Raw genomic sequence first — 25,555 nt, 5'->3', positions numbered from 1 at the left:
GTGGCATATAAAACGCATCTGCTACCTCCATCCAAAACCTCTATTATTTGCTGTGGGACTATTTAAAGCATTTGAATTCTGAATTTGTTTACTCTTCTCATTAAAATGTTATTGTATTATAGCATTTTGTCAGCAACAGTAAATTTGCTGCTGCTACAAAAGAACTATTATTAAGCAAAACCACTCCTATGCAAGTGTAATTTGTAGAAGTGAAGAAGCAATTAAAAAAAAAAAGAAAAGATTATTCACATGCCAAAACATAATAGTTTAGATCTCTATCTTAATTACACTGATAAAAATCTAAAATAAATGTATTTGAAATCACTGGAGTTAGCCAGATTTGTAGTGACTAACCAGTTCAGAATCTGGTCTGCTGAAGTTCATGTGGTAGGCACAATGGACTTGATTATTAATTGCCTTGAATGGGTTCTACTTGTTTCCTGTCCAGCATGCAAAGAAATTCAAAAGACCTCCAGCTGCATTGAATTCCCAACATTCACATCCAAGTTTAAAGTAAGAAAGCAATGCTGGACATACCATTTCTGCAAAAACACTGAATGTTCCCTCTGCAAAGCTGTTAAACTTCTTTTCAACTGCACTGAGCCCCAGCCAAATGTTAATTCGCAGCTCTGCAGGCATTTTGACATCTTTCGTCTTGTCCTGTGGGTACTGGCACACAAACAAAAATGTTATTCTTTGTTCTGTCATGGAGGTATCATAGCTTTCAGTAAAATATATATATTAACAAAGAGATATGAGTAACAATACATATTTATTTATCTCCTCCTGTACTGCTTTTTCTCAAAAGCCAGTAATAAGTATTACAGGAGAAAAACATTCTTTAAATGATACCTGCCTAGGGCATGTAAAAACCAAACACATTAATGGTAGTATGATCCCTGTTCCTGTATATTCTCTCCCAAGTTTCATTCAGCAATGAGTTTTCAGTTTTGACAACAACTTAAAACTTAAATGTTGATATTGGAGTTTCTTGTTGGGAGACTGGAAATGTAGAGGTTAGCAGGGATGGTTCAGTAAAAGCAGAATCAATAGTGGTTTGAATAAAACCATGAAGATACAGACTTGTCTGCATTGAGGCATTCATGAATACAACTACTAGTAAAATTACGAACTCTGTAAGAGCTCTTGTTTTACTGTCAGATTGCTTTTTTCCTGGTTAAGTTTATTTCAATTGAATACAATATCAACTTAGATGGAGAAAGGCATTCCCATTCAAGATTAAGACTCAATTCAGAGAGACAACTTCTATTGCTTACAGAAAACCATCCAAAACTTTCAGTAAATTTTTGGAGCTTCTGTGACTTACACTTATTATTCCCTCTGAAAGCTTCCATTTATGTCCAAATATCAACTCCAGTTGATATCAGGTGGAGTTGTTATCAACTCCAATCCCCAAATATCAACTCCAGTAACACTTTCAAAGTTCTATCACAACTTTAGGCTCTTTTAGAAAAGTCTCAGACATAGGTGCCCATACTGGTTCTAACTAGCTTATGATAAGCTTAAAAGTTCTGTGATATTTTGAAGAAGCTATATGCAGTTGAGTTTGCCACTTCATTGTTCATAGTTTGTTTACATGTTTCATACTCATGTCAGATGGCATGTCAATTCAAGGAGTTAATTATTTCTTAAGGAGAAAAAAATAGTACCTTTAAGAAGATTGTTTGGGTCTTTCCACAATATTTACCAGATGATTCAGGGCTCGCTGTGGAGTACAGCACTTGGTGTGCAGGAACACGAGCATAGGCCAGTCTTTTCTCCCCTCGGATCATCCATATGATCACATCAGGCATGCTGTTTTGTGGCTGAGAATTATTTGTGGGGAAAGGAGAGTTAAGAAGAGTAATTAATTGAACAATAAACTAATCTAGAGCTGAGAAAAGAGAAACATAAATAAGGGCTTATGTCAAAAGATTTATCATTTAGAATCATGAATCATGACAAACATGATAAAGAGAGGGAATTGTTTTGTTTTGCAAGTAAACCAATATATAGTTCTGAAGGAATAATAAAAATACCATTGAGATATTTGGAAAGCAAAGTAAGTTTTATAAAAAAAATCCTTACATATTTTATAAATTTTTCTAGAGATATTTTGTCTCTCGATTCCCTTAAGGTGATGATAGTGACTGGATGCCATATGCTGATGCTTTGGACTGACCTGCTACATATTAAACTGCTTGTGATGCTTCCACATTAAAGGTATGTAATTGTAAGACTTTTAGCAGAGGACAGAAACCACCTATTACCTTTTTGGAGTTCTATGCCCACCTTTGTGAGTTAGCTGCAAGTCTGGCCAATTAATTGCTCTTTATTTTTTTAAAAATCAATAGCTCTACAGAGCACAAACAACAAATTGAAAATAAAACCATTTCTAAAATGTTGTGAAAAGCAGTTATGAGATAGCCAAGATGTAAAGAGAAAACATTGGTGGAAACAAAAAAAAAAAGTCCACAGAAACAGATTTAACTCTGTTAGAAGTTGATTACTATGGCTGCCAGCTGTGGAAATATACCCTGCAGTCCCTGAACCAGAAAAGTGACTTGCAACTCTGGAAGAAAGGAGAGGACAGAACAGGGTCTATTGCACCAATCAGAGTGATCATTACCCAACACACATTCTCAGTGAGAACAACTAACAATGAGTTTTGTTTAAGTAAATTGCAATTACAGAGGGGAACGTGTTTACTTTCACAGCATCTAAAATTACTATTCCATGGAGAGTTGGTATTGCTTGATCAGCAGTGAACTTTACACCCATTTGTGTTAGACAGGTATTGCTAACCTAACCAGTACTGCTAAACCAAACACCAGGATTGTGAAGCACTAACCTCTTCACTCAGTTGCAGTAATCTATCCAACCAGTCCTCAATTTCTGTCAGAGTGGCTTTCACCTCAGTAGCTTCACTTCTCATCCTTGCTGCTGCTTCTCCAATCTGTTTGAGAGACTTGAGGCGCAGCTTTTCTATCTGAGTGTCAAGGACTGTAATATTAGATTTGCCTTCTATGAGGGGAAATGGTTTACTGAAAAGAGAATATTTGTTATAGTTAATTATCTAAGTGGCTTTTATTTAGTTACACTCTAAATGCAGACATGCAAACAGTGGCAACAGATTGAGTGCCATCATTTCCTGTGATTGAAAACCACTGGAACAGTGCTATTGCATCTATTTTATGCAGAGATTTTCACCTCACAAGGTATTTATAGTAAGCAAGGGAAAGGCTGTACTTACATAACAAGCACCAAGGTAGAACACCTTGAGGTGTTTGCTTTAATGTAATTGCTGCCAATCAAACCAAGGAAAATCCATTTCTCTATATACTCACAGTGAAAAATTATCCTCTCAAAATGTACATCTCAAAACTGAAACCAGTGCCTTCAGACCAAGATTAGGTTCCTTTCCTTCACTGGAAACTGTATATTCTCAGAAACTCAATATATAAATATGGTTTGTGGCTATGACTAGATTTATCTAACACTCTGGCAAGTAAACATCAAAGAACTCTAAAATAAATCTGTGACACAGAACTTCTGAGTCAGCAGAGGGCAGAGTAACTATTCAATGGAACCAAGAAGCCATAGAATCCTGAGTTAGAAGTGACTCTCAAGGATCATTGAGCCCTGCCTCTGCACCAAACACCCCCATAAAATCACACCATGTGTCTGACTGCGCTGTCCAATTCCATCAGAAAAATGAGAGGAGGTTTGAGGAAAAGGCAGCTTTTCAAAGACCAACAACTTTATTCCTTTAGCAGAGTTCATTAAAATGTCTTTAATATGATATTTTACAAAAAGTTTAAAAATTTCCAAAGACAGTGCCTAGTTTCTCTTCTCTGACTTACATTTAATGAAATGCTATGAACTTCTAAGGGTTTTGATTCTGTAAAACCTTGATAGTGCCTGCCACTAGAGTTAGTTCTACTGATCTGAATGCAAGGGCTGTCTACCCTGGGAGCTACTTGGGCATCAATCACATGTACCAGATCAGAACCTTCAGAAAGGCAAATCATTGTAGGTTTACGTAGTGCACAGAAAACTCTCTCAAACTCTAACTCATTTAAACTTTAGCACAGCAAGGAAAAATCTTCTATGAATTCAACACAAGGAGCTATGTCTTTGACAGAGGTTTTTTGAGTTTGCTGAAAAAAAACCACCAAAAAGAGCATTGTATCCCATAAACAATATGAAGTTCATTTGGTGCTATATCTAAGTGCTATTGCTCCATAATTGTTGAGTGACAGTTTATAAAACAATGGTCTGAATTAATAACAGTGCAAATATGTGTCAGAATGAGGAAATGACCTGAAGTTTCCACACTGGGTCCATGTGGCAAAAGTTTGCCCTTCACATTTTACTTTCCTAGAGATTGTCAGTCCTTTCTCTCTGTTATTTTCAGATCACAGCATTCTACGAAGTTATCAGTTTATATTTTTGCATAAGCTTTCTATCATGTAATTCTTTGCTAGTACATACTGATCTCCACTGTTTGTTTTCCCTCTGCTTATTTTTTTATTGGCTTTACAACATGATGAATTTGCTCTCTCATTTCATGTTCTTTGTTATTTCCTCTTATAGATAATAATTATTCTGTCATTTCCCCTCTACTTTTCCTGTGCTGTTTTGTCACTCACTTGTTTACTCTCGCCATCTCAATATCTCCTTTTTAAATGTCTCTTTCTCATACAATTCCTTCCTCTCTATTTAGAATTTATTCTCTTTCAAAACTCTAAATGCTGACTCCTGTTGCCTTCTCTGAACTCCCCCATACATACAGACACATTGGCTAAAAGCTTATTAAAAACCACAATCTTTATGGCCTGTAATCCCTGCATACCTTTTGATTTTTTGTATTTTGGTTTTACTAGACTTTCTTCCCTCTTCAGATTCATAAATAGCATTGAAACACAGGTAAACCAAAGGCACATGAGGAATTCTAACGAAGGAAGGATGCAAGAAAGGCAGCAGAGAAACCTAATATCCATTTTCAGAAAAATCCTCCCTCAGATTTTTTTCAAGAGATACTGTTTTGTCTTATCAGTGTCAGTAATAAAACTATCCTGAGATAATGGAGAATTACACAAGCAGATAGATTATTTGATTGGCAATATCCATGATGTTTTACTGCTTTCAGACATTCTGGAATTTCAGTTCTTAGGTCAATTCATGGGATTAGTCAGTTTTATAGTCCTCAGAATTTGTTTTCTGACTTAGCAGAGGCAATAACGAAGATTCTGAGGAGGCCTGGAATGATAACACAAGAGATAAAAAAAATTCTTTTACCTTAAGTCTTCTGTAAGTTCATCAATCAGCTTCAACCACATCTCAGCTAATCTGTTTTCAGACATTTTAGCCTGCATTCCTGACTTTAAGGTGGCTAAGTTGGATTGCTGAGGAATTTAAAAGAAAAGAATTTGCACTTATAAACTTCCCGTGTGGTTTATGGTCAGTAGCAGTTTCAAGATTTTGATCTTATTTATTCATCTGTGTAAAGGTCAAACCAAAAAAAGACTCATATTTAAAATTAATTTGTATTTAACAGGACTATTCTGATGTTCTCCCCCACTGTATTTACCAAAACATGCAAATAACAGTCCCACAGACTTAACAGCTCCAACCAACACTGAGGACTTTCCGTACTGTGGGAATTCCCTGTGGCTTTTCAAGCAGGAGTGTATTGAGCCTTGCTAAAACACAGGCCTGTGATTAACAGTGCTATTTGTTACACCAAGCAACTTTTAATTTTGACTAAGAAAAAAGGAAAGTATCACAAAACTCCATTATTTGCTCAAAATGCCACTTTTTGATTATACCTCTAAATGAAAACGAGTAAAAATGAAAAGCCTAGCAGAAAAAGAAGTCTTTTAAATGTCTTACCAGTCTTTCAGCCATGTTTAGGATTACATTCACAGGGTCTAATCTATGACTTATGTCCTCCCAAAAAGAAGTCAGCGTTACAACTGGCTTTGTGTTTGACCATGGCAAGTAGTAATAATAGTTACCTGGTGTGAAACATTTGTATGTAAGGTTTAGAATTCATGGCAGAAATACATACTATACACTGTTGCAACATTAATATAATTTATGTACTACAAATCATTAAGAACATATAAGCTACTCCAAATTCACAAAAAGATTTGTATTTTCAAGCCACCATAGCATCTGTTGAATGGTAAACGTTCACTTCAAATTGTTTCAAATTGTTTTAAAATCCAAAAGGTTTCAAAAAATAAATTAGCTGTTAACATGTTATTTCCCATAACATACTGATGTAGATGGCACATCAATACAACTTTATCTTTGAAGTCAAATATTCAAATAATAATTTTCTAGAGTAAGTCTGATTATTTCATTTAATACACAGGAGAAAAAAAACAACTACTCTTTGCAGTTAATAAAAAAATTATAGCCAAAATGTATTTTCCTGTGATCTAGCTAATATTTTTTTTCTAGGCTGAGAGATGTATGGTTTAAAAACAAGTTATTATTTTATTCTAAATTGGAATATTCAAAGCGTGTTTTCCCTACTTAACTCTAGATACCTCTAAAATAATGTGATTTCTTCTCCTGGCAAAGTTTGTGTATATCTAGTAGATGGTCAAAAGATTTCAATGAATTCTGTCAAAACTCCACTAATACCCTCAGGGCCTTGCAGCGCATATTCCATAAATCATATTCCATAAATGCAGCTTCACCTCAAAAGCTCTGAAGAGCCACACGCTCTGTTCTGTCGCATTTTCAGGAAGCGTTGAGTGCAGCTTGGGCTGACACTCCAAAGCTACAAAGAGCACTTCCAAAGGACAGTTTTGGAGCGCCCATCCCCAGAGCAGAGCAGGCTTACCATCGAACACGGCGCGGCTGTACTGGGTGGTGGATGCCAGGGGCTTGCAGGTGGTGTCGAACTTGTTGCCGTAGTTGCCGATGCTCACCTCGAACTGGATGGGCTCCCCCGTGTCTTGCAGCATCGTGGCAGAATGGAACACAGCAGCCAAGCAGAACTTCCGTCTGCGCTGGTATTTCTGCCAAAACAGCCTTTTTGAGTTGTATTTCAAAACAGGATCCACAATTATAGAAAAACAACAGCAATATCTAAATGGAAATAATAACTTCAACATTTTTACTATTTTCTGAGAAGGAACCAAAAAATATAATGTGTATAATAAATTACTGTATTTGATATATAAAATGTTTCAGTAGATTTTTGCTACAAGGGCACAACATTTTTGTAGCCACTACTCCTCAGCTACCAGTAAAGGCCTCTCTTAACTTGGAGATTGAACTCTATTGTACTGATTTTAGTGAGTTAGATCAGTCTCTAAAAACAACCAGTCAAGGCATATCTCCACTACCCACACTGACAATAAAACAAGGATTTACCTCGACAACCAGTAAGTCATCACTAGGAATAATTTCTAATTTTTTATTAACAGGCTTGCTTTCAGATAATGTAGATAGTTCAACCAGAATTCTCCCTCTATATGCAACTCCTTCTCCCTGTAACACAAACACATATCAAATCAAATTTTATATATTTGCCCTAAAGAAGTGTGCATTTTTTTTAGCTGTACGTGATTCTGGTTTCACTGAAGTGTTCTCAAAACTCCTGAAGAGGCATGGATGTCCATATTAGAACAAGTGAAATAAAATAGCTGGCTTAATACTAGAAGTGAAAAACTTATTTATGCAAACAAGGAAAGAAGAAATACAAATGCATGCAAAGGTGCAGTTAGTAAAAATCATCAAAATCATTGCTGCTCTTTCAAAAATGTCATTAAAATAAAACTAGATAGGAATGGAAAATACTATCATACTTTCTTATTAATCTTAAATATAAAATATTATTCAAAAATAAAAGCAAGAGCTGTGTAATGTGAAAAAACATTAAAATTAATTAATTAATAGATTTAAAAGTATTGGGTTAATTCTTTTATGAAAAACAATAAAGAAACTTACCTTTCCAAAGTTTAATTCATCATAAGGGTCTGGGAATCCAGTGTATTCTCTTGGACTTCCATAAAAGTTTAGGTAACAAGGCCCAAATGTTGGTAAAAAGCCAACTTCAGTTTCTCCAGAGTTTACTAACAGAAGACATTACCATTATATCTTTATTAATTACCATATTGAGCCAGAAAGAAACAAGTAACATTACCATCAAATCCATTAGAAGAAATGTTAGATATTAGTTAGGTATTAGTAATATACCGACACTTTGTTCTCCGGATATACCATAGGAATTTAAAGTAACTATATCACTGACTATACTTGTATCTAACTTCTTTCCTCTCTGCACAACACTTATGCTAAATGCAGCAAAACACTTCATGCAACACAACACTTCATGCAGCAAAAATCCCACAGAATGAGAGGAACTTATGTCCCACTCCAAATATATGGTTTTAATTTATGTGCAAGGGTAATGTGCCCTTTTGTTAACAGAAAACATGTTTTCTAGAGAAAGTGAAGCTGAGTAAAACAACACTTGCAATCACTTAAATGCACAGGCCAATGATCAAACTAAATATCTTTTTAGATGTACTCTCTAGCAGAAAAAAGGAGATGAGATACAATTCAACTTGGCAACTGAAATTTCCTGGAGTGATCTGCAGCACAGAGAGGGATGCACTTATTTCTCATGGGAAAAGAACGTGGGGTAGGACAGTGACAGTAAAGGGTTGTGCCTCGTGTGGCTATGCCACTGCTGAGTGACACAACTGGAATGTGCAAATGAATGTAATGTCCTGATGTCATTTCCTGTCAACAATGTCACCTATAATCTGCACAATATAAAATAAAGATTTGCAGTTCTTTATTTTGCATTTGAATACTTTCACACCCTTACCTCTGAATCTGAAACAGTTCAAAAATTGAATGAAAAAAAAATTTTAATAATGTCCAATTTAAAAAAAAATTCTAAGACTGAACTGCTCACATCAGACCTCAGTATGACTAGGTTTAAGATACAGATATGTGTTAAATTCATATTAAATGTGCCTTCACTACTTACTGATGCAAATAAATTTAGAAACATATAGAAAATAAAAAACCCTCCCAAAACTGGAATAAAAATAATTTATTTTCTATTTTTTTAATTTAAAATTCAATTGTTTACTTTTAGAAGGCTAATGATCATGCATAATAGAAAGTGACTCTGAGAAATTATTTCACCCTTTAACTTAATATTACTTTATTAAGAAAGGAGGATAGTAAATGAAGTACCAAGTGAATGAATGTTGATTACCTTTCAACTGCACTCATATTTCTTTCTCACTACTTAAGTATTTACCAGAAAGCCTTTCAAAGCTGGATGTCCACCTGGAAAATGTCACCTCTCCAGCTAGTAATACAATCAGATTTTATTTTCCAGATTTTGTTTATATAGCATGCTAAGCATAAGCAAAACAGCCACTAATTATTTTAGGCAGTTATTTACTTCTGCAGGGCTCTGCAGTTGCAAATGCACCTGTGATCTCATAGCCAAGTTAAAAATTTCAAGCCATTGTTAGACTAAGCACTCTGTAATTGAAGCAACTACATGCTCATCTCTAACACACAGCTTGAAGCACCAGCCAAACAGAAATATTTTCAAACCAATTCCAGTGCCAAAACTGGTTTACAGAGTTTACAGAGTTAGTTATGTTTGATACTCTTTAATCACAATGGTGAAATCTTTTAGACAAAGAATTATTAAAAACATTTTTAAGCTAATGGAGTATCTTAGGCAATACTCTTCAGTTTGGGCAATGGAAGACAAAATCAGTAACAGGTGAAGAGATAAACCTTCATATGATGAAGCCCCTGTTCCCGAAGATGAAAAATCTATATTATGAAAAGAGAAGTAGTTATATGACAAGTGACAACAGCATTTACAAAACCCACAAAGCAATCTCCTTTAAAAATCAAGTTGAAAGCCTGAGACAAAATAAATTTCATATGGGCTAGATTTTTGCTTCTGGTTAATATATGAAGGTATTACTTTTCCTGTACAAATTCCAAAGGGGAAAAAAAACAGCATATATCCAACAAAATATCTCATTTTAGTGCTTATTTTTCAGCTTTGTACAATTCTCCTCCACACAAAATACAGATTTATTTTTAAAACTACTTTTAAAATCTTAAGGACATTTTAAAATCCCACTACACTTCAGGGCCCCTTCGGGTATCTATATTTACATTTACTGAGGACTATAGACTAGCTCAGTTTCACAATCCTTTAGAAGCCAGAACAGGCTTGAGCACAGCACTAAAGAGAAGATAATAGAAATGGCTATTCCAGTATATGCCAGTACCTCAGCAGAGTGAGAAACCAAACTAATCTCCCCAGTTACTGAGTGCCTGGGTTGGAAGTGTAAATGCTCTGTGACTCAGCTGCAGTTCAGGATACACACTCATAGGGGAGTACAAAGCTCTCCAGAGCTGAATTCTCCCCAACAGCCCAACCCCTCTTTCTTGGCTTTCCCATTGCCTTTTTCTTTTGCTTCTGGCTGTGCACAGAATATATAAGAAGAATGTTTGCATGAAGTCTTACTTCAAAAGCAGTCCTTCTAAGAGGATGATTTTATAAGCTTTTATGTGACTGAAAATACAAGTCCATCCAATTCTTGCCTCAAGTCAGTATAGGACTGGAGGCACTAACTTTGTTTTTAAACACCTGATGTAGCCACCAACTTAAGGACAAATTGTTCTGTCTCAGACAAGTACATACCATATAGATTTTATAAATACAACAGAAAAAAATAGTAATTTAGATTCTTATTGTGACAATGATGAAAATTATTTTGAGACAGTGTCCTTCAAACTATTGTAGACAGTCAGATAAATTCATGTTAAGCCTGTTTAACCTTGAGCTTTACAATGCTGTTTGGATAACTAATATGCCAAGCCATGTTCACTAAAAAGATAAAACAATTTTTCTGGCAAGTAAACACAGATTCCTCGTGTGGGAGCTGGTCCAATTGTATGAAAGATCTTGCTATAAAAAGAGGTGATTACAGATATAGATCACAAAGAAATGATCAATAATCACAAGATTATATTAGAATATAAATGTAACTGGATTTTTTCTATTATTTTCAAAAATATTGCCAGAAAAAGTATTTCTTATAATATTTTAAAGAAGAGTTTTATTACAAAGCTATTTCCCAATGGGAACAATATATTAGGCACCTCATGTCTTGCCTAACTTGTTTTCTTGTAGTTAATCAGTTTTGGGTTTTAGCTGTAGGAAATTACATATCCAGCCACCTCTACTGATTGAAGCATATAAATCAATTGTCTGCAATCATAGCAGGAATATCAATGAAACAGGAATACAGAGCACTCGAGCAATGAGATGCAGTCTTCTGCCTGCTTCTAGTCAGCTGCTGATCAGAGCAGACACTGACCCAAGCTCCCCATCATCTGCAAGCAGCCCAGTGGTGCCCAGGAAATGAGTATGAGGTTCTAGATAGTTCCTAACTGCTCAGGAACATTCCACAGCTTTTAGGTTCTCTTCTCAGAGATAGAACAGATACTCCCATAAGGCAGCAAAAGGAGTCTTGCTTACAAATGTCCAAAGAAATGGTTCAGTGACTCCAGATTGCCTTGAAATTAAGTATCTTATTAAGCATCTAAGTAAATGTGCATATCTTACATATGGTAGATTGTGATATCACATTGTTTTCTGAATTTGGGAAAGTACTCATAAATTTACTGAGTTCATTAACATATATATATAGAGGAAAACCAAATTCTGAATTACTGCTATTTCCACCATGATGTGGTTTAGCCATTAAAATGTCAATATTTTTAGATGTCCCATAGAATGTTTTCTAGGAGCATTGTCTTGAAAATTTCAGGAACAGACAATCCTGTTGCCAGGGAATTGAGGAACTATAAATAAATATATACTTTCTTAGAACATTGATCTTTGCCATCTGGGGAACACAGGAAAGATAGTGTGTTACACACTGCTCAAGCAATTACCTTCAACCTCCCCTCCAGAAGAAGCAATTTTTGAGAGACTTAAATATGTTGTTCCGACTACATCATTTTTTGTAAGTCGATCCCTACAAAAAAGGAAAAAAAAAAGAAAGATTTTATTTAAATATAATGCTGGTCATCACACACAGTGGCAAGCTACTAGTACACACTTTTTCTATGACTTGAAATGTTTCAATATTACTAACAAAACCAGTAATGACAAGTTACAAAAGTGGGCTGTAGACTGTGAGTAAGTCACCTGACTTCTGCACTGTCATTAAACAGTGATAGTGCTCAGTTCTCACTGCACATGATTAAAAATAATCTCATGTTATACTTATTGGATCTTGGTAAAGAAACCATAAAGGCACTTAAACACTTGCTTAAATACTCTCATGCACTGTAAAAATACCTGACATCAATAGAACCAGACTTTTCTTTTTACCTTATTTTATTTTCTTATTATCTTATTTTCTTTTCTTATTATCTTCTTTTCTTATTTTCTTATTCTTTGCTTATTATGATTTAGCTTGTTAAGTAATTTGATTAAAAGTCATAACTCACCAGTCAACAACTGAAATTTTTATTTTCTCACACATCGAGGGAAACTGAAAAACAAGAGCAATGAAGATTAAAAAACCTCATTATTTTTATCATCTCTGCAATGTTAATGCCCTCAGTTCCAAAAAAAAAAAGGCTGGTTACTATAGAAACAAGGGTAAAAAAACTGACCTTAATTTGAAGATAAATAATTTGATTCCATTCTGGATTAGCATTTTTCTCAATTATGTTTGTGCAAACCTGCCAAAAATGAAATCAAATATACAACAGAACAACATCAAAGACAGAACAGAAAAAAAAGTATTTACTAGCTATGATTTAGGACACATCATCATCTGATTGGAAAAATTAGGGGTAGTAGTAAGTGAATCCTGGATTAATGCTGCAATGAGCCATTGATGCTCAATGAGTTTTCCACTGATAACTACTGTTAGAGTAATCTGCATATGCAGCATTAATGACTTTCAGAGGAAAATAAAATATTGAAACAGTGTTTAAATATAAGATTTGGGTTACCCTATTTTTTTTCACTAGCTACAATCAAATTAAATTATTAAAGCTTGTTATTTCTACAAGCTACAATTTAACCTGCTTTTAGCACTGCAGAGAAATGAGATTAAGGAATTACTTGATTCCAGCTTTCTTTATGCAGATTTTAGAGTAGATGAAGAATATATCATAGGGGAGAGGCTGCATTATTTGCTGGTCATGTCTTCTAAAGATCTTCTACACTACTGGGTGTGGTAACCTGACTATATAGCATATTAAATGACAAAAAAATTTACTAGTGTGCAATTGTGCTCCAGATCAAATTTGACATTCTAAGGAACATATTACTAATTAAATGTACAAATGCAGTAATCTGAGCAGAAAGATCTGTTTCACCAATTACTAAAAGCAATCAGGAACAATTGGTGGGCAAGCAATCTGGCATACAGCAGTTCTAGCCTTTAGTCATACATTCCTTTCATTAGTCATCAGTTTTACACCCTTTCTATTGCACCTTGAAGTTTGTCATTCTACAAAGTTAACCTTATTTTTCCATTTTTCACATTTCCATAGTTCCAGTAAACGTAACAATTCATGTTGGCTTATGAAATCTGTTCTCAGGACTACAATTAGAATACAAAGGTACAGATATTTACTAAATTACCTTTTTCCCAGCAAAAGAAACTTCTACAAATGGATCTACCAGGTTTTTCTTGTCTGCTTCTCCTCCAAATATTTCCTTGACAGTTTGTGCAAAAGCATCATCCACTGGAGAGGTGTCAAAGAGTAAATTAAGGTAGTTATTATTATTATCATTATCATCATAATCATCATCATTATTACTATTCCTAAATAATAAATTGCCCATTGTAATCTTACCAAAATCAACCAGCTCACAGATCTAGGAAGGGTAAAGTCTAACCTGATTAACAAAATTCAGAAGTGCTGCAGGTAAAAACTGAGAATTTTGGCTTAGGAGCAATTTTAAGAATATAGATTTTTCAAACATCATAAGAAGTGCTGATGTGCTCCTGAATTTAAAGACATCACTGTATTTGAAAAACATTATGCATGAATTTGAAGACATTGCTATTTGGCACAGATATAGGTGAGAAAATGTGCTAGTAAGGGATAAAATGTCACCTATATTCTATTCTGAACAGCTAACACAACTGTTTCTAACAGTATTCAAACACCAATGGACAAGTAGGGAGAGGCTGCATACTCTGTGGAATGTCCTCAGCTCTGTAGATTTTGAGAAGGAAAGTGACCCATCGAAGTGCAGTCCCAGCTGGTAATAAAAGATTGCTCTCCACATCATCACTTTCATTATCTCTCTCTCTTTTTTCAACCTGTTGGGGGATACAGTTGTAGACAAAAAAGACAAGGCAATGTACAGAATTAGAATTAAGGTGATTAGCTAAACTGTTGATTAGCTAAAGACTAGTGTCCGTTTCATGACAAAGAATGAGACTGTATCAAATTATCAAGCTACAAAAATGTAATTCTAGCTAAACTAAAATTTTACTTTCAGTTTTATCTCTGAAGTACTAAATTGCAGGAGCCCATTATAATCACGCTTTCAAAATCATCATCATCAGACAATAATGATTTTGGCACATGTACATTGCCAACTTTGTGCAAATTTCATACGCATCTAATGAGAAGGCATTTATTGCAATAAGAAAAGGCTTATAAGTGTGTTATAACTTAGCAGAACTTACTGCTTCCTCATTAAAAAATAAACACACCACAAAACAACTAGACATATCCTTGTGATTTCAAGAAGCATGAGGACAGCAGAGAGGAACAGTTAATATGAAACTAAAAGACAATCTGCCATGGTTCTGGGGACCACATTATATTTAACTAAGGAGAACAGAATGCAAAAATATCAGACAGGAAAAAAAAAAGCAGAACTTAAACTACAGGCAGTATCAGGTAAGAAAAGCATTACAAGAAAAAAACCACCAGTTTTCACCTTGACAGAACAGCAGACAGGAAGGATGGGATTGTTTAAACTATCTGCTGCTTTCATCTGCATCAAATTACTTGTGCCTGACTTGTAATTACTGAGGGGGTCTCATCTTCACCAGGAAAAATTTGGTGATAATCTGGTTTCTCCAAGTTTTGTAGTAGTGGAGACATTGCTGACTTAGTCCTGGAACTGGTATCAGTGACTCTGCATGCTTAGCTATGCTAGGAAGAGTTACATATCAGCTTGCATGCAAAACCAGGCTAACACATCTCTGCTTCCAGCATGGGAAGAAACATCTACAAATGGTAGAGGCTGCTTTACTGAGCAGAATAACAAAACAAGCTTTGAGTTAGCCACTTAGTACAGGATGAAACCACTAGTAAATTCTGTCTTATAAATACTGCTCACAGAGCAAATTATACAGTATTAAAACAATGTTGGGGGGACATAAAAAAGTATCTGTGGGATGGAAAGGGGAAGAAAAACATTTAAATTAAACTTACTGGTGGCTCATCTCCAGTTCCCAGGACAAATATGCTGACTTTCATATAGCCTTTGGCTCCTGAATTTGTATCTTCAGGATCACTCAGCAAAAGCCATTTTCTCATGACTGCATGGCCTGAAATAAAACAAACATCATCACTGGCCCCAGTAATGTCCATCATAAAATGGAAGACATCATATAAGTAGTGAGTGATTTCAAAAGTATGCTTTATCCTAAATTATCTCAATTATTTAACAAAATAACCCTGTCCGAGACAGGTCTCAATAGTGCCATCCAAAACAAGAAATCTGGTGCTAAACTATTTTGGCATACTAATTCAGGGATAAAATTATAAAATATTTTTGCATTATTTTTAAAATTTTAGGTCTTTGATAAAAAAGGGGCTTGTACTTCATTGTGAATTCACTGAAAAGGGTTATTTATTGTTGGATTTTTTGAAGTTAATACTTAAAGCCACAAACTTAAATAATTTTACATTAAGTTTCTTCTTTTACTTTAGAAATTTAAGGAAACATTTCAGCCTGTAGTTTTCAAGGAAAGTTCTAAGTAATCATTACTTACCAGGCTCATCATAAACATAGCCAATGTCAATCTGAAATAAAGATCAAAGGCATTACCATTGAAGAAATACCAAAACAGAAAAATGGTTGGGCAACTCCCCCTATGTTTTTCATGGGCAGTACTACATTGTTCTCTTGGCACAAATAGAAGACAGTTTACATAGAATATTACTAGGAGGAGAAAGAGAAAATGCCTTACATTGAAAAATTAGGGATTTCAAAGGGATAGAGCAGCCAAGAAGAAAATGCAAGATAAGATGATTAGAACTAAAACATGCAGTTATTTTCTTTTCTTGGATCCCCAGCTTTTTCATTTCCCAGAGACACAAGATGGGGCTGGCTTACTGCCTTTTGAATTTCCTATGCTCATTCATTATTTTATGTACAGACGGGCTTTTCAGAACATTTCTGTTCCTTCTTCCTGCTCAACATCTCATCCATCAGTTCCAGAAATTAAATTTAGGGGTTTTTTTAAATGAATAATTTCCTTTTCTTTAGTAAGAATTAGGACCTTTTCTTCCTCCAGCGTGTCAAATCTGGACAAGATTGCCTCATTCATAGTATCAGATTTTAAACATGTTCAGGAATGTAAGCATGTTTGCTCATGGCAGTTGGGGCCAGTATTCCTTGCAGGTGAAGTCTGAAAGGGTGATTTTCTAGGCAGAATTACCCTTGTGGTTTCCTGTTGGAATGTGTGCCTGCAGGAACAGAAAGCAGCTGAGTGACGAGCTGTCACCTGCTTAGTGAGTAACCAATCTTCCACACAGCAAGACACAGCAATACACCAATGACTGAATCACTAGAAATCACAAAGAAAATAAGCAGTGAGAAGCAAAAAGCAATCGGCTTTGTGGCAGAAAGTGTTTCATTTAGAAAAGAGCACTCTTCCCTCTTTGCATATTTTTGTAAAATGCTGGTCTAGAGACCTGTTGAATTTATGCAGTGCCAAATAAGCAAGCAGAAAAGACAGCCAGTACTGATACCATGAAAGTGTTGTAACAGTGGATCCCAGTAGCCATTACAAGGGAATTACATTACATGGGAATTCTTGACAGGCATATGTCTACTTCCTAGAGTTGACAATAACAAATCCAAATAAAGACTATCTCACTAATACCACCAGAACTACAGAAACTACTTTAACTACATGAATTTTCCACCATTGTTTTTATTTAACTTCTAACCAAAGGAAGACATCTCCACATTATTTGAGAACGTGTATCTTTATGTCACCATACATACCACTATTCTGCCTATTAGCTACCTGATAAAATTATCTCTTCAAACCCTACCTCACATCAAATAATCACCTGACCATAAAAGAAGAAAAAGTTAACTGGATGTAAATTGGAGAACTTGGTATATAAACCACACTTTTTTTTAACAATACTCTTCTACTCAAATAAAAAAACCTGCTTACTAGTGCTTTGGGCAAATGGTCTCTAGCTTGAGAAGCAAGACATCATCAGACACCATGAAAAAGAAGTATAAATTTAAACATTTAAAACTAGTACTTTAAAATTTTCTCCCTTTTTATTTAATTTAGTTCCAATATGGAGCTTTCTTCATACCCACCTTAAATTCACCCATTAGACAGTCTGCTCGTAGAGAGTGAGAATCATACACCTAAAAAGACAGAGGAGCATGAAACAGGAATGTTCCTAAACAACCTGGTGAAATGGCCAGAGACTGCTACAGGTATCCAGCAGCCTTGGGAATATGCACTGGTTTTTCTTACCCGAATGCTCACGGTTTCATCAAGCAGCTCTAAAGGAGTCATGTGCACATTGTAGAAAAATATCTGTCAAGGTAAAAACAAGCAAAAAAACCCTGTCTTAAAATGATAAACATATAATTACTTGAACATAAAATGCAAAAGCATAATTTTAAGAGGCATGTGAAGCACGCCTGATAAAGTACTTTTGCCCCACATCCTTGCTGGACATATTATGTGGTAACTTAGTGCAGAATGAAAAACTGAATTTAGTAAATTGACTCAGTACAACACAGACAAGAATGTTGTGTTGTACACAACTTCCATTTGAACAAACTCTGTCAGCATAACTGTGCTGCAAAATTCCAACACTGCTCTTTGCTCCTTGCTCTCCATATTTTTCTCAGGGGAACAACTTCGAATGCTATAAAGTTCATTTACCAGAACATTAAATCCTGGTCTAACCATCTCTGTTGTAGTTGTCAAAGAGTCCTTGTTTAGGGTTAGGGGTGACAGTGATTCCTATTCCAGTTTTAGACTACTATGGATATTGAGACTGCCAAGGAATTGTTTCAATATGAGGTGCAACCGACTTTCTGCCCTCCTTATTTTTTCCGTTTCATAAATTTTGACTGCTACCTACAGCTTAGTTCAAGTTTTGAAGCTTTATACATTCCTTGGTCTTGCCTGTGTATGTTAAATATGTTTGCCATGCAATTCCAAAATCTTCAGAATTTTCCACACATGCCCAGATAATCAGAGCCATCCTCAGCATCTTCTCTATTACACTTCAGTTTTGCAACATTAATCTTTCAGCTATGGGATTATTCTTGTGTCCCTTAGGTGGCTTTGAATTCTCTCCTGTATTTCAGTGTGTTTGATGCACAGACCCTCTGCTGGACAGAGAAATCTAGTTGTGCTTTTACAAATCATGGGTAGCAAGGCAGTGACATCTCCAGATTCTGTGGCAGTCCTATGGCATTGCACTGAGCACACACCACAGAGGTCTACAATGATTTCTAATTAATTTTTCTGTGATTTTTATAACCTGCAGAGAACTATTCAGAGCGATTCTGTCACATGGCCAACTGCACCAAAGAAAATATTTAATACATCTCATATGAAGTTTGACTTCCTTCTAGATAGTTTTATCTGCTAAGACTGTCAGTGACAGAGATGTGTTTAGAGATGTGAATATATAAATAAAGGGACTTGGAATGGCATAATGCATAATTACCCATAAATATTAGTAAATCTTTATTAATTAATCATAATGAAAGCTGCATTAACTACTTCTCAATATTTGACGGCCTCAACACTTCAGCTAGAGAGTTCTTGCACCACTTACTTCATCAAAAAATGGATTATTTCCTCTTTTGATTCTTGTTCGGTGTGTCTGACCACAAACATGAACTTTGACTACTGGTTTTATATTATTTCCAGGCAACTGACGACCTTCAATGATCCTAACGCGAATCTGAAAAAAATTTCAAATATTTGTACTAATTCATTCTCTATATTATCTTTGATCCTGATCAGAACAATTCCTTATTATACCACCAAAATTGTTAGCCAACACCTGAAGTAGCTGACAGATATGAACCAGACTTTACAAGCTTAATTATGATGGTAATTAATTTTACGAGACAAGTTAGGGTTAATTATTTTGCTAGAGTTTTTTTCATTTGCCTTTACCATGTATTTTTGAAGCTGCTACAGTAGTTTGAAATCTGTACAACTATACAGCAAATAAGGTTCATCCCTATTTCAGTCAGAACTGCACAAAATCAGACATCTGAGTAACAGGAACATTTAAGGAATAAATTTGAAATGCTGCTTTCAAATGAAGAGGCTAATTATCTCTGTGGTGCATTAGATAAGCTGACATTAAATTACGCTCAGACTGTGTGAAAGGAGGAGTGTTGTTATGCTCAGCAGAAAAAGGGAACATACAGTATTTAATAAATCTAGTACCTGAAAATCCTGTGGTTTGTTAGAGAGGATTCTCCGTGTTTTCTTTCCTTTGGTGATGCGTTTAGCTAGCTGGGCTTCCTTTGTGCCACTTGGAACTGTTGGTGTGACACCACCAACTGGACCATCCAACCCATCCTCGTAATCTCCATCATCTTCTCCATCTCATACAGCAAAAAACCAGTGCAATTAATAAATAAATAGCAGAACGTGCTGTTGAAGTTACAGGAGTAAGAGTCTGATATCCAAGAGTTCCACAAAAATTCTATTATTAGCTCATATCAACAATGTTTTTGCCAACTACGTTCTTCCAACTACTTTTGAAAGTTAGTAATTTTAGCCTGTTTAAGAACAACTTATATCCTAACCAAACTAACTCTAGATCAGTCTCTCTTCTGGATGCAGAGTGTCTAATACAATTCCCATACACTTTTTAAATCAACCAATTCAAGCAAAGCTGAGCTGTGATCATTCTCCAACTAGTCCACAATTCACCACAAGGGATTCATTTTATTCCAGCTGAACAAACATAGCTGTTGAATGAATCTTGCTGTTTCCCAGCAGCAAGACTAGGCTATAGCACAGCATTGGTTTTTAGTTCAGAATCTTGAACGCACTAATACATTTAGGGTCTGGCATGCAAAATAAAACCAAATCCTTCTCCACAATATTTAAATATAGAATAAGCTTTTCAGTAAGGCTCTTTGACAGTTCTGAAATCAGCATACCTCTGTGGAAGAGAGTTCTACAACCACATGACACTATAATACTGAATCATACTCTGAGATTCCAGTATTGCAAAATAGTATCCATAAACATCTAGACCACAAAAGTGGTCACTTCCTTGTGTGTCAGCTTTTTTCAACTGAGCAGTGACTATGGTAAAATTTAGAGGAAGAATGAGCTGTGTCTCCAGTGGCTGGCATTAACAGAATGTATTCTAACTTCATAAATTACAGGCTGATGATCACTTTGTATAATCAAGTACCTCATGGTCCTTGTAAGAGATGCATAAAACCAGAGAGACTGACATACTGTGTATTTTATAAGCAGAAGACCCCACCCACCTCTCTAACAGCTCTCAAAATGCATTTGCCTGAATGGATCCATGCAGCTAACTGATTACATACCCTAGTACTTAATTTTTAATTCCTGAAATTGAGCTGTAGCTGTCTCATAAAAGAGATTTCATTTCATTGGAAATAGGTATTTACAATAACTAACTAAAGTGTGTTTGATAATTCACACTGAAATAATTTTCATGCAGTTTCTGGATACTAGCTGAAAAACTTCAATTTTTTATTTTATCTGTATCTTATAATTGAAAAAAAATTAAAAGCTATCAAATAATCCCATAAAAGTTAATTTGCATTTTTAGCCTTCAAGTCCATATTTCTATAAAATTACTTTGAAATGCAGTAATTTAACACACAACTTTTGTGTTTATATTACTTAGCTTTTCACTTTCCAGTGACCTCTGAGAGAAGTCACTGTAATCAAAATTTCCCTCCAGAAGACTACTGATTTCAATTTTTTTCCTTCTTATCTTACTATCTATCACCAAATAATGTTCAAACTGATTTACTTCTCTAAAATAAATTTACAAAACATTTATGAAACTTCCTTCTTTCTTCACAAACAGAGCCTTGATATTAGGCTTATTATTTTCCAATCAACTGCAAAAGTTTTTTACTTCACAGTTCTGTTAAGAGTCTGTAAAACCAGATCTCAAAAATACTCTCAGCAAAAGCCTGGTCAATATGATATACAGAAAGACCAAAGAATATTCCCTACTGATCATAGTATTTCATTGCCTAGTCAAATATCAACCCAATATAAAACAGTGTCTTCCAAAACTTAATTGTTCTACAAGGGAAAAGAGGTTTAACTAATCAAGAAAACTTTTTCACCAAGCTCCCTGACATTGAAAGTAATAGATGGAAGGAACATCTCTGCTTTTTGGTTAGCTCTAGAATTGCAGCAGATAATTGCTACTTCCTTGAGTATTCACAAACCTTTCTTTCCTAAACAAAAGCCATTTTGAAAGGTTTTTAAACAAACAGAGAAAATTATGCTAAAATCCATTTTATGTCAGGAAATGCCAATTTTTTTCTTAGCTTCTGAATCATCCTTAATTTCTTTGAAATAACTATTTAGCAGTCTTGACATGCTTGCTTCTGGTGAACAGCGCTGCTGAATCGCCCTCTTGCCTTACCTTAAACAGCTCCTAGAGCTTTTAACAAAAATGTTCTGAGAAAAGGATGAAATACCTTCCTGTGCACTGGTCCCTCCTGGATCAGTTGGATTTGCAGGTCCAGCTGGTGGCTCATATCCCACTACCAAATCAATTGTTGCCTATAGAAAAATAGTTTTTTATGGAGCCCACAGTATTCACAGCAGTTGATTTAAAGCATAAGTTGTTCAAACACTGTGCATAAACAGTTAACTATTCATGGGCACAACAGTTTTATGAAGTTTCAGCTATTAGTAAATTAATAAACTATTATTAAGCTATATATACATAAAAACAATAAAGATTACACAATTTTCAGCTAATGGACTAGGTTCTAAAACAATATCTAAGAAACGGAGTCCCTGTGATTACATTCAGAAAAATCTGTCACAATACAAGCATGTAAGATGCTCTACAAATGTTAGTTTTAGTTCCACAATATGGACAATATGGCAGACAAAGCGACATCCTAAATTTGCGGACAGATAAACAAAGGCAGTAGAGAAATAACACTATCTCATCAACAGCTGAACAAGTCTGAACCATAAGTAAAATTTCCTATCTAGCTTCTCTAATTGCTTGTTCATATCTCCATCCTGGAAGAAAAACAAGACGTCATTTTCCATTCTAATTATAGAATTGTCTTTTTTGTGCTTGACTGTGGTTTTGGATTATTGAACAAACCATTATTATTACTAGTTGCCAGAGTAACATGAGGAGTCAGCAAAAAAAGCCCAACCCTGTGACTAGCCAATCATGATTTTAAACTGCAGCTGCTGAGAGACTGAAATTACGCCTAGAGTCTCTCACGACTGAGCACACTAGAATGCAGCATGAAGTGCCTTAACAGCTACACTGCACAAACACAGTAAGGCCCCAGGTTCCAAAACCTACTTAATTAATAACTAAGTTAATAAGCATTTAAATCTAAACATGTGCTAAATCAAGTTAAGCAAGTTCTTGTGTAACTTTCCGAAGGGAGCTGGCAGTGAACATGCACATGACCGTGTGCTTTGACACAGGTAGGTGTTACAAAGCATAAGGCAAAAATGTGGGAACTCCATCGGTACTTGCAAAATGCACTTGTTCAACATCAGGCTGATTTCCACGTATACTCTGTGGTTCATAATATTTATAACACATATATACAAATACATAATACATACAGAGAAAAAAAATGTATTGACTTGTTTATCTCTGGTTATAAATTTCCTCTGTCTGGAGCTTGTTCTAGACATTTCCAATAATTAAATTGATATTACCCCTATTGCTGGAGCATTTTGATCAAGAATACAGTAAAATAAGAAGATGCAAGTCACTCACTCCAGTTTCTTGTCCCCTTTCATTCAGTAGAGGTATGAGTTTGAAGGGAAAAGATCTGCTTTGGTTACCTACAAGATCTTTAAGTGCTACAGATGCACTGCCAATTAATCTGAAATTAAATAAAAATCATTATTAGAATGCAAATATATATCAAACAGCGGTTCCCATTTTTCTTTTGCTAGCATCTGTTAGTCAAACGAGTAACTCCAGCCACGACTTGAAAACTCAAAGTACAACAAAAGACCATTGCAAATGCCATGTGATGACTGCATACTGCTAATTTTTAATTTCTGTTTCATTATTTAAATGTGTTGGCATTCTTTATGGCAGCCACAGCTTTAACCTAAAAGAGGTTAAAAAATGAAATTATTTTTCACGTATTTTTGAAAATAATCTTCTGTATAACTTTCAACAGCAATGTCACTTATTTCCACCACTGAATTCTCATTGGTAAGTTAAAGAATATAAAATTTTCTTTCCCTACACAGATTTGCAATCTCTCAAGTGACAAGCAGTGAACATAAACCAGGTACAACAGCTGTTGTACTACACAGAAAAATACACAAACCCAGACACATCCATGTCTTTGTAATGAAAACAGTGAAACAGAAATAATGCAATCAACGTGCTTACTAGAGAATCACAAAATTAATCTTCCTGCTCATATTCTGCATTTTGGAATAGGTTCATCTTCTCACTTCTAAATTCTCAGAATGCTTCTAATGGTTCTAGAGCAGTCTACCAAAGGAGACCTGACATGTGATAGACTCTTCTGAGCTACTTCTGCCTACTTTGGGACTGCATCTGTCACTTCCACCCTCTCCCAGAAAGATGAAAATTGCATGTACTTTTAACCCAAGAGTCTACTTCTAGGCAAAATTTCTTAGGGTGGTACTGGTCTCATGATACCCGGCACTGTATTTAATTCCCATGGCATGCAGTAGCAGTTTACTCCCATACTGAAGTGGATTACTGGAATAACTGAGATTTTTTTTTTCAATGAAAAAAACCAAAGATCATTTTACCCTGTAAATATTTCAAAGATCATGTGTCACAAATAAAATACCACCTTTGTTGCCAAAGCAGAAAAAAAGATCTGTATACAAAGAACCTTACCAAGGTCCCCTGAATTACAGAGCTTTTTCATGGAGCAGCTACAGATGCAAGGGTATTTTTTGACATGGAGCAAAAGTACTGTTATAGCTACTCTTGCACACTGTGTTACGAGAACATAAATTAATTTTTTGCGGAGTACATTAGGATACCAATGTATAAAACATCCATTTCCTCCAAATTAACCTTCCGGGTTTTACACATCACATTTTTACAACTTCTGTTCAGCTGCAGAAACGTACATATTTTGAGGTGCCACAGAAGAGAAAAAAAGAGAACAGAAAATATTTTCCTATGCACATTTGTAGAAAATTTATGTAGACTTGACCTTTTGATTTGATATGAACTTACTAGAGCTTATGGAGTGACTTCTAAACAATTCAGAAGCCGCCCAAAGTAACCTCAAATCAGCAGGATGCAGGATGAATGTTTCAGCAACCACACCCTCCTCTCTGGTGACATTAACTCAAGGACTGCCATTCACCTCTAGTACTTTTCAAATTTTCCACTGTACATTTCCATTTCTACATCCTCATCTGCCCTGTACAAATGATAACTGCACACATTTGAATGTCTAATAACCATTTTAAAAATAGTTATCACCTTCAGCAGACGGAAGAGGGAATCAGTTACATAGACTTGCTGTTTGCAACCAGCTGCCTCTATACATTGCCTCTCTATCTACATGCCTTTATTTCCCCCTCCTTTGCAGGCTGGGCAACAACAGTCTCCAGTCTTTTTCCACTATAACAAGACTGAGAAATTTAATATTCAATCTATAAACTCTCATAGTCCACTTCTAGACTTCAGCCAAATTTTAAGCTTTGGGCACTATTCTGCCTTTCCAAAAGTTGTCCTGCTCACTGGATTTAGGATGTTTCACCCCTCCCTTCTCAGAAGCACAAAACTGATGAGGTTGGAAGGAATCACTCATGATCTTCTAGTCCAGTGCCTCTGCTCAAGCTTAGTCAGCTAGAACAGGTTACCCATGACTATGTCCAGTCTGGTTTTGATCATACAGCTACTCAATGGCTGAAGTAATACATTCCAATGTCACAAGGAATGCCTCAAAGTCATCTTTAGGTCTCATCTTGGTCACTTTTGTACAAGTCTTAGGGGAAGCCTTTTTACT

The 25,555-nt window shown here is 35.4% G+C and overlaps 1 protein-coding gene across 7 annotated transcripts in view; it reads right to left on the bottom strand.

The window, feature by feature from the left end:
• MYOF (myoferlin) overlaps positions 1-25,555 on the bottom strand; it is a 62,119-nt gene that overhangs the window by 24,783 nt on the left and 11,781 nt on the right. For 5 of the 7 annotated variants that reach the window (XR_010367402.1, XR_010367401.1, XM_064430881.1 and 2 more), the window contains exons 4-25: positions 23,311-23,419; positions 22,025-22,109; positions 19,758-19,918; positions 19,132-19,260; positions 17,808-17,870; positions 17,645-17,695; positions 16,071-16,101; positions 15,508-15,623; positions 14,252-14,378; positions 13,691-13,794; positions 12,709-12,777; positions 12,541-12,584; positions 11,980-12,062; positions 9,796-9,834; positions 7,972-8,096; positions 7,396-7,512; positions 6,860-7,037; positions 5,896-6,020; positions 5,302-5,408; positions 2,852-3,044; positions 1,671-1,826; positions 538-669 (exon numbers count right to left, since the gene is read on the bottom strand). Coding sequence is in view for 5 of the 7 variants with exons in the window: in XM_064430881.1 (XP_064286951.1) it covers positions 538-669; positions 1,671-1,826; positions 2,852-3,044; positions 5,302-5,408; positions 5,896-6,020; positions 6,860-7,037; positions 7,396-7,512; positions 7,972-8,096; positions 9,796-9,834; positions 11,980-12,062; positions 12,541-12,584; positions 12,709-12,777; positions 13,691-13,794; positions 14,252-14,378; positions 15,508-15,623; positions 16,071-16,101; positions 17,645-17,695; positions 17,808-17,870; positions 19,132-19,260; positions 19,758-19,918; positions 22,025-22,109; positions 23,311-23,419 (2,344 nt within the window). In the remaining 2 variants the exon portion in view is untranslated. The remainder of the gene's footprint in view (positions 1-537; positions 670-1,670; positions 1,827-2,851; positions 3,045-5,301; positions 5,409-5,895; positions 6,021-6,859; positions 7,038-7,395; positions 7,513-7,971; positions 8,097-9,795; positions 9,835-11,979; positions 12,063-12,540; positions 12,585-12,708; positions 12,778-13,690; positions 13,795-14,251; positions 14,379-15,507; positions 15,624-16,070; positions 16,102-17,644; positions 17,696-17,807; positions 17,871-19,131; positions 19,261-19,757; positions 19,919-22,024; positions 22,110-23,310; positions 23,420-25,555) is intronic. The other 2 variants (XM_064430880.1, XM_064430882.1) reach the window with 1 other exon arrangement.

Source organism: Passer domesticus, chromosome 8 (assembly GCF_036417665.1).
Source record: "Passer domesticus isolate bPasDom1 chromosome 8, bPasDom1.hap1, whole genome shotgun sequence".
NCBI classification, from domain to species: domain Eukaryota; kingdom Metazoa; phylum Chordata; class Aves; order Passeriformes; family Passeridae; genus Passer; species Passer domesticus.
This window is presented reverse-complemented; position numbering and strand designations above follow the sequence as displayed.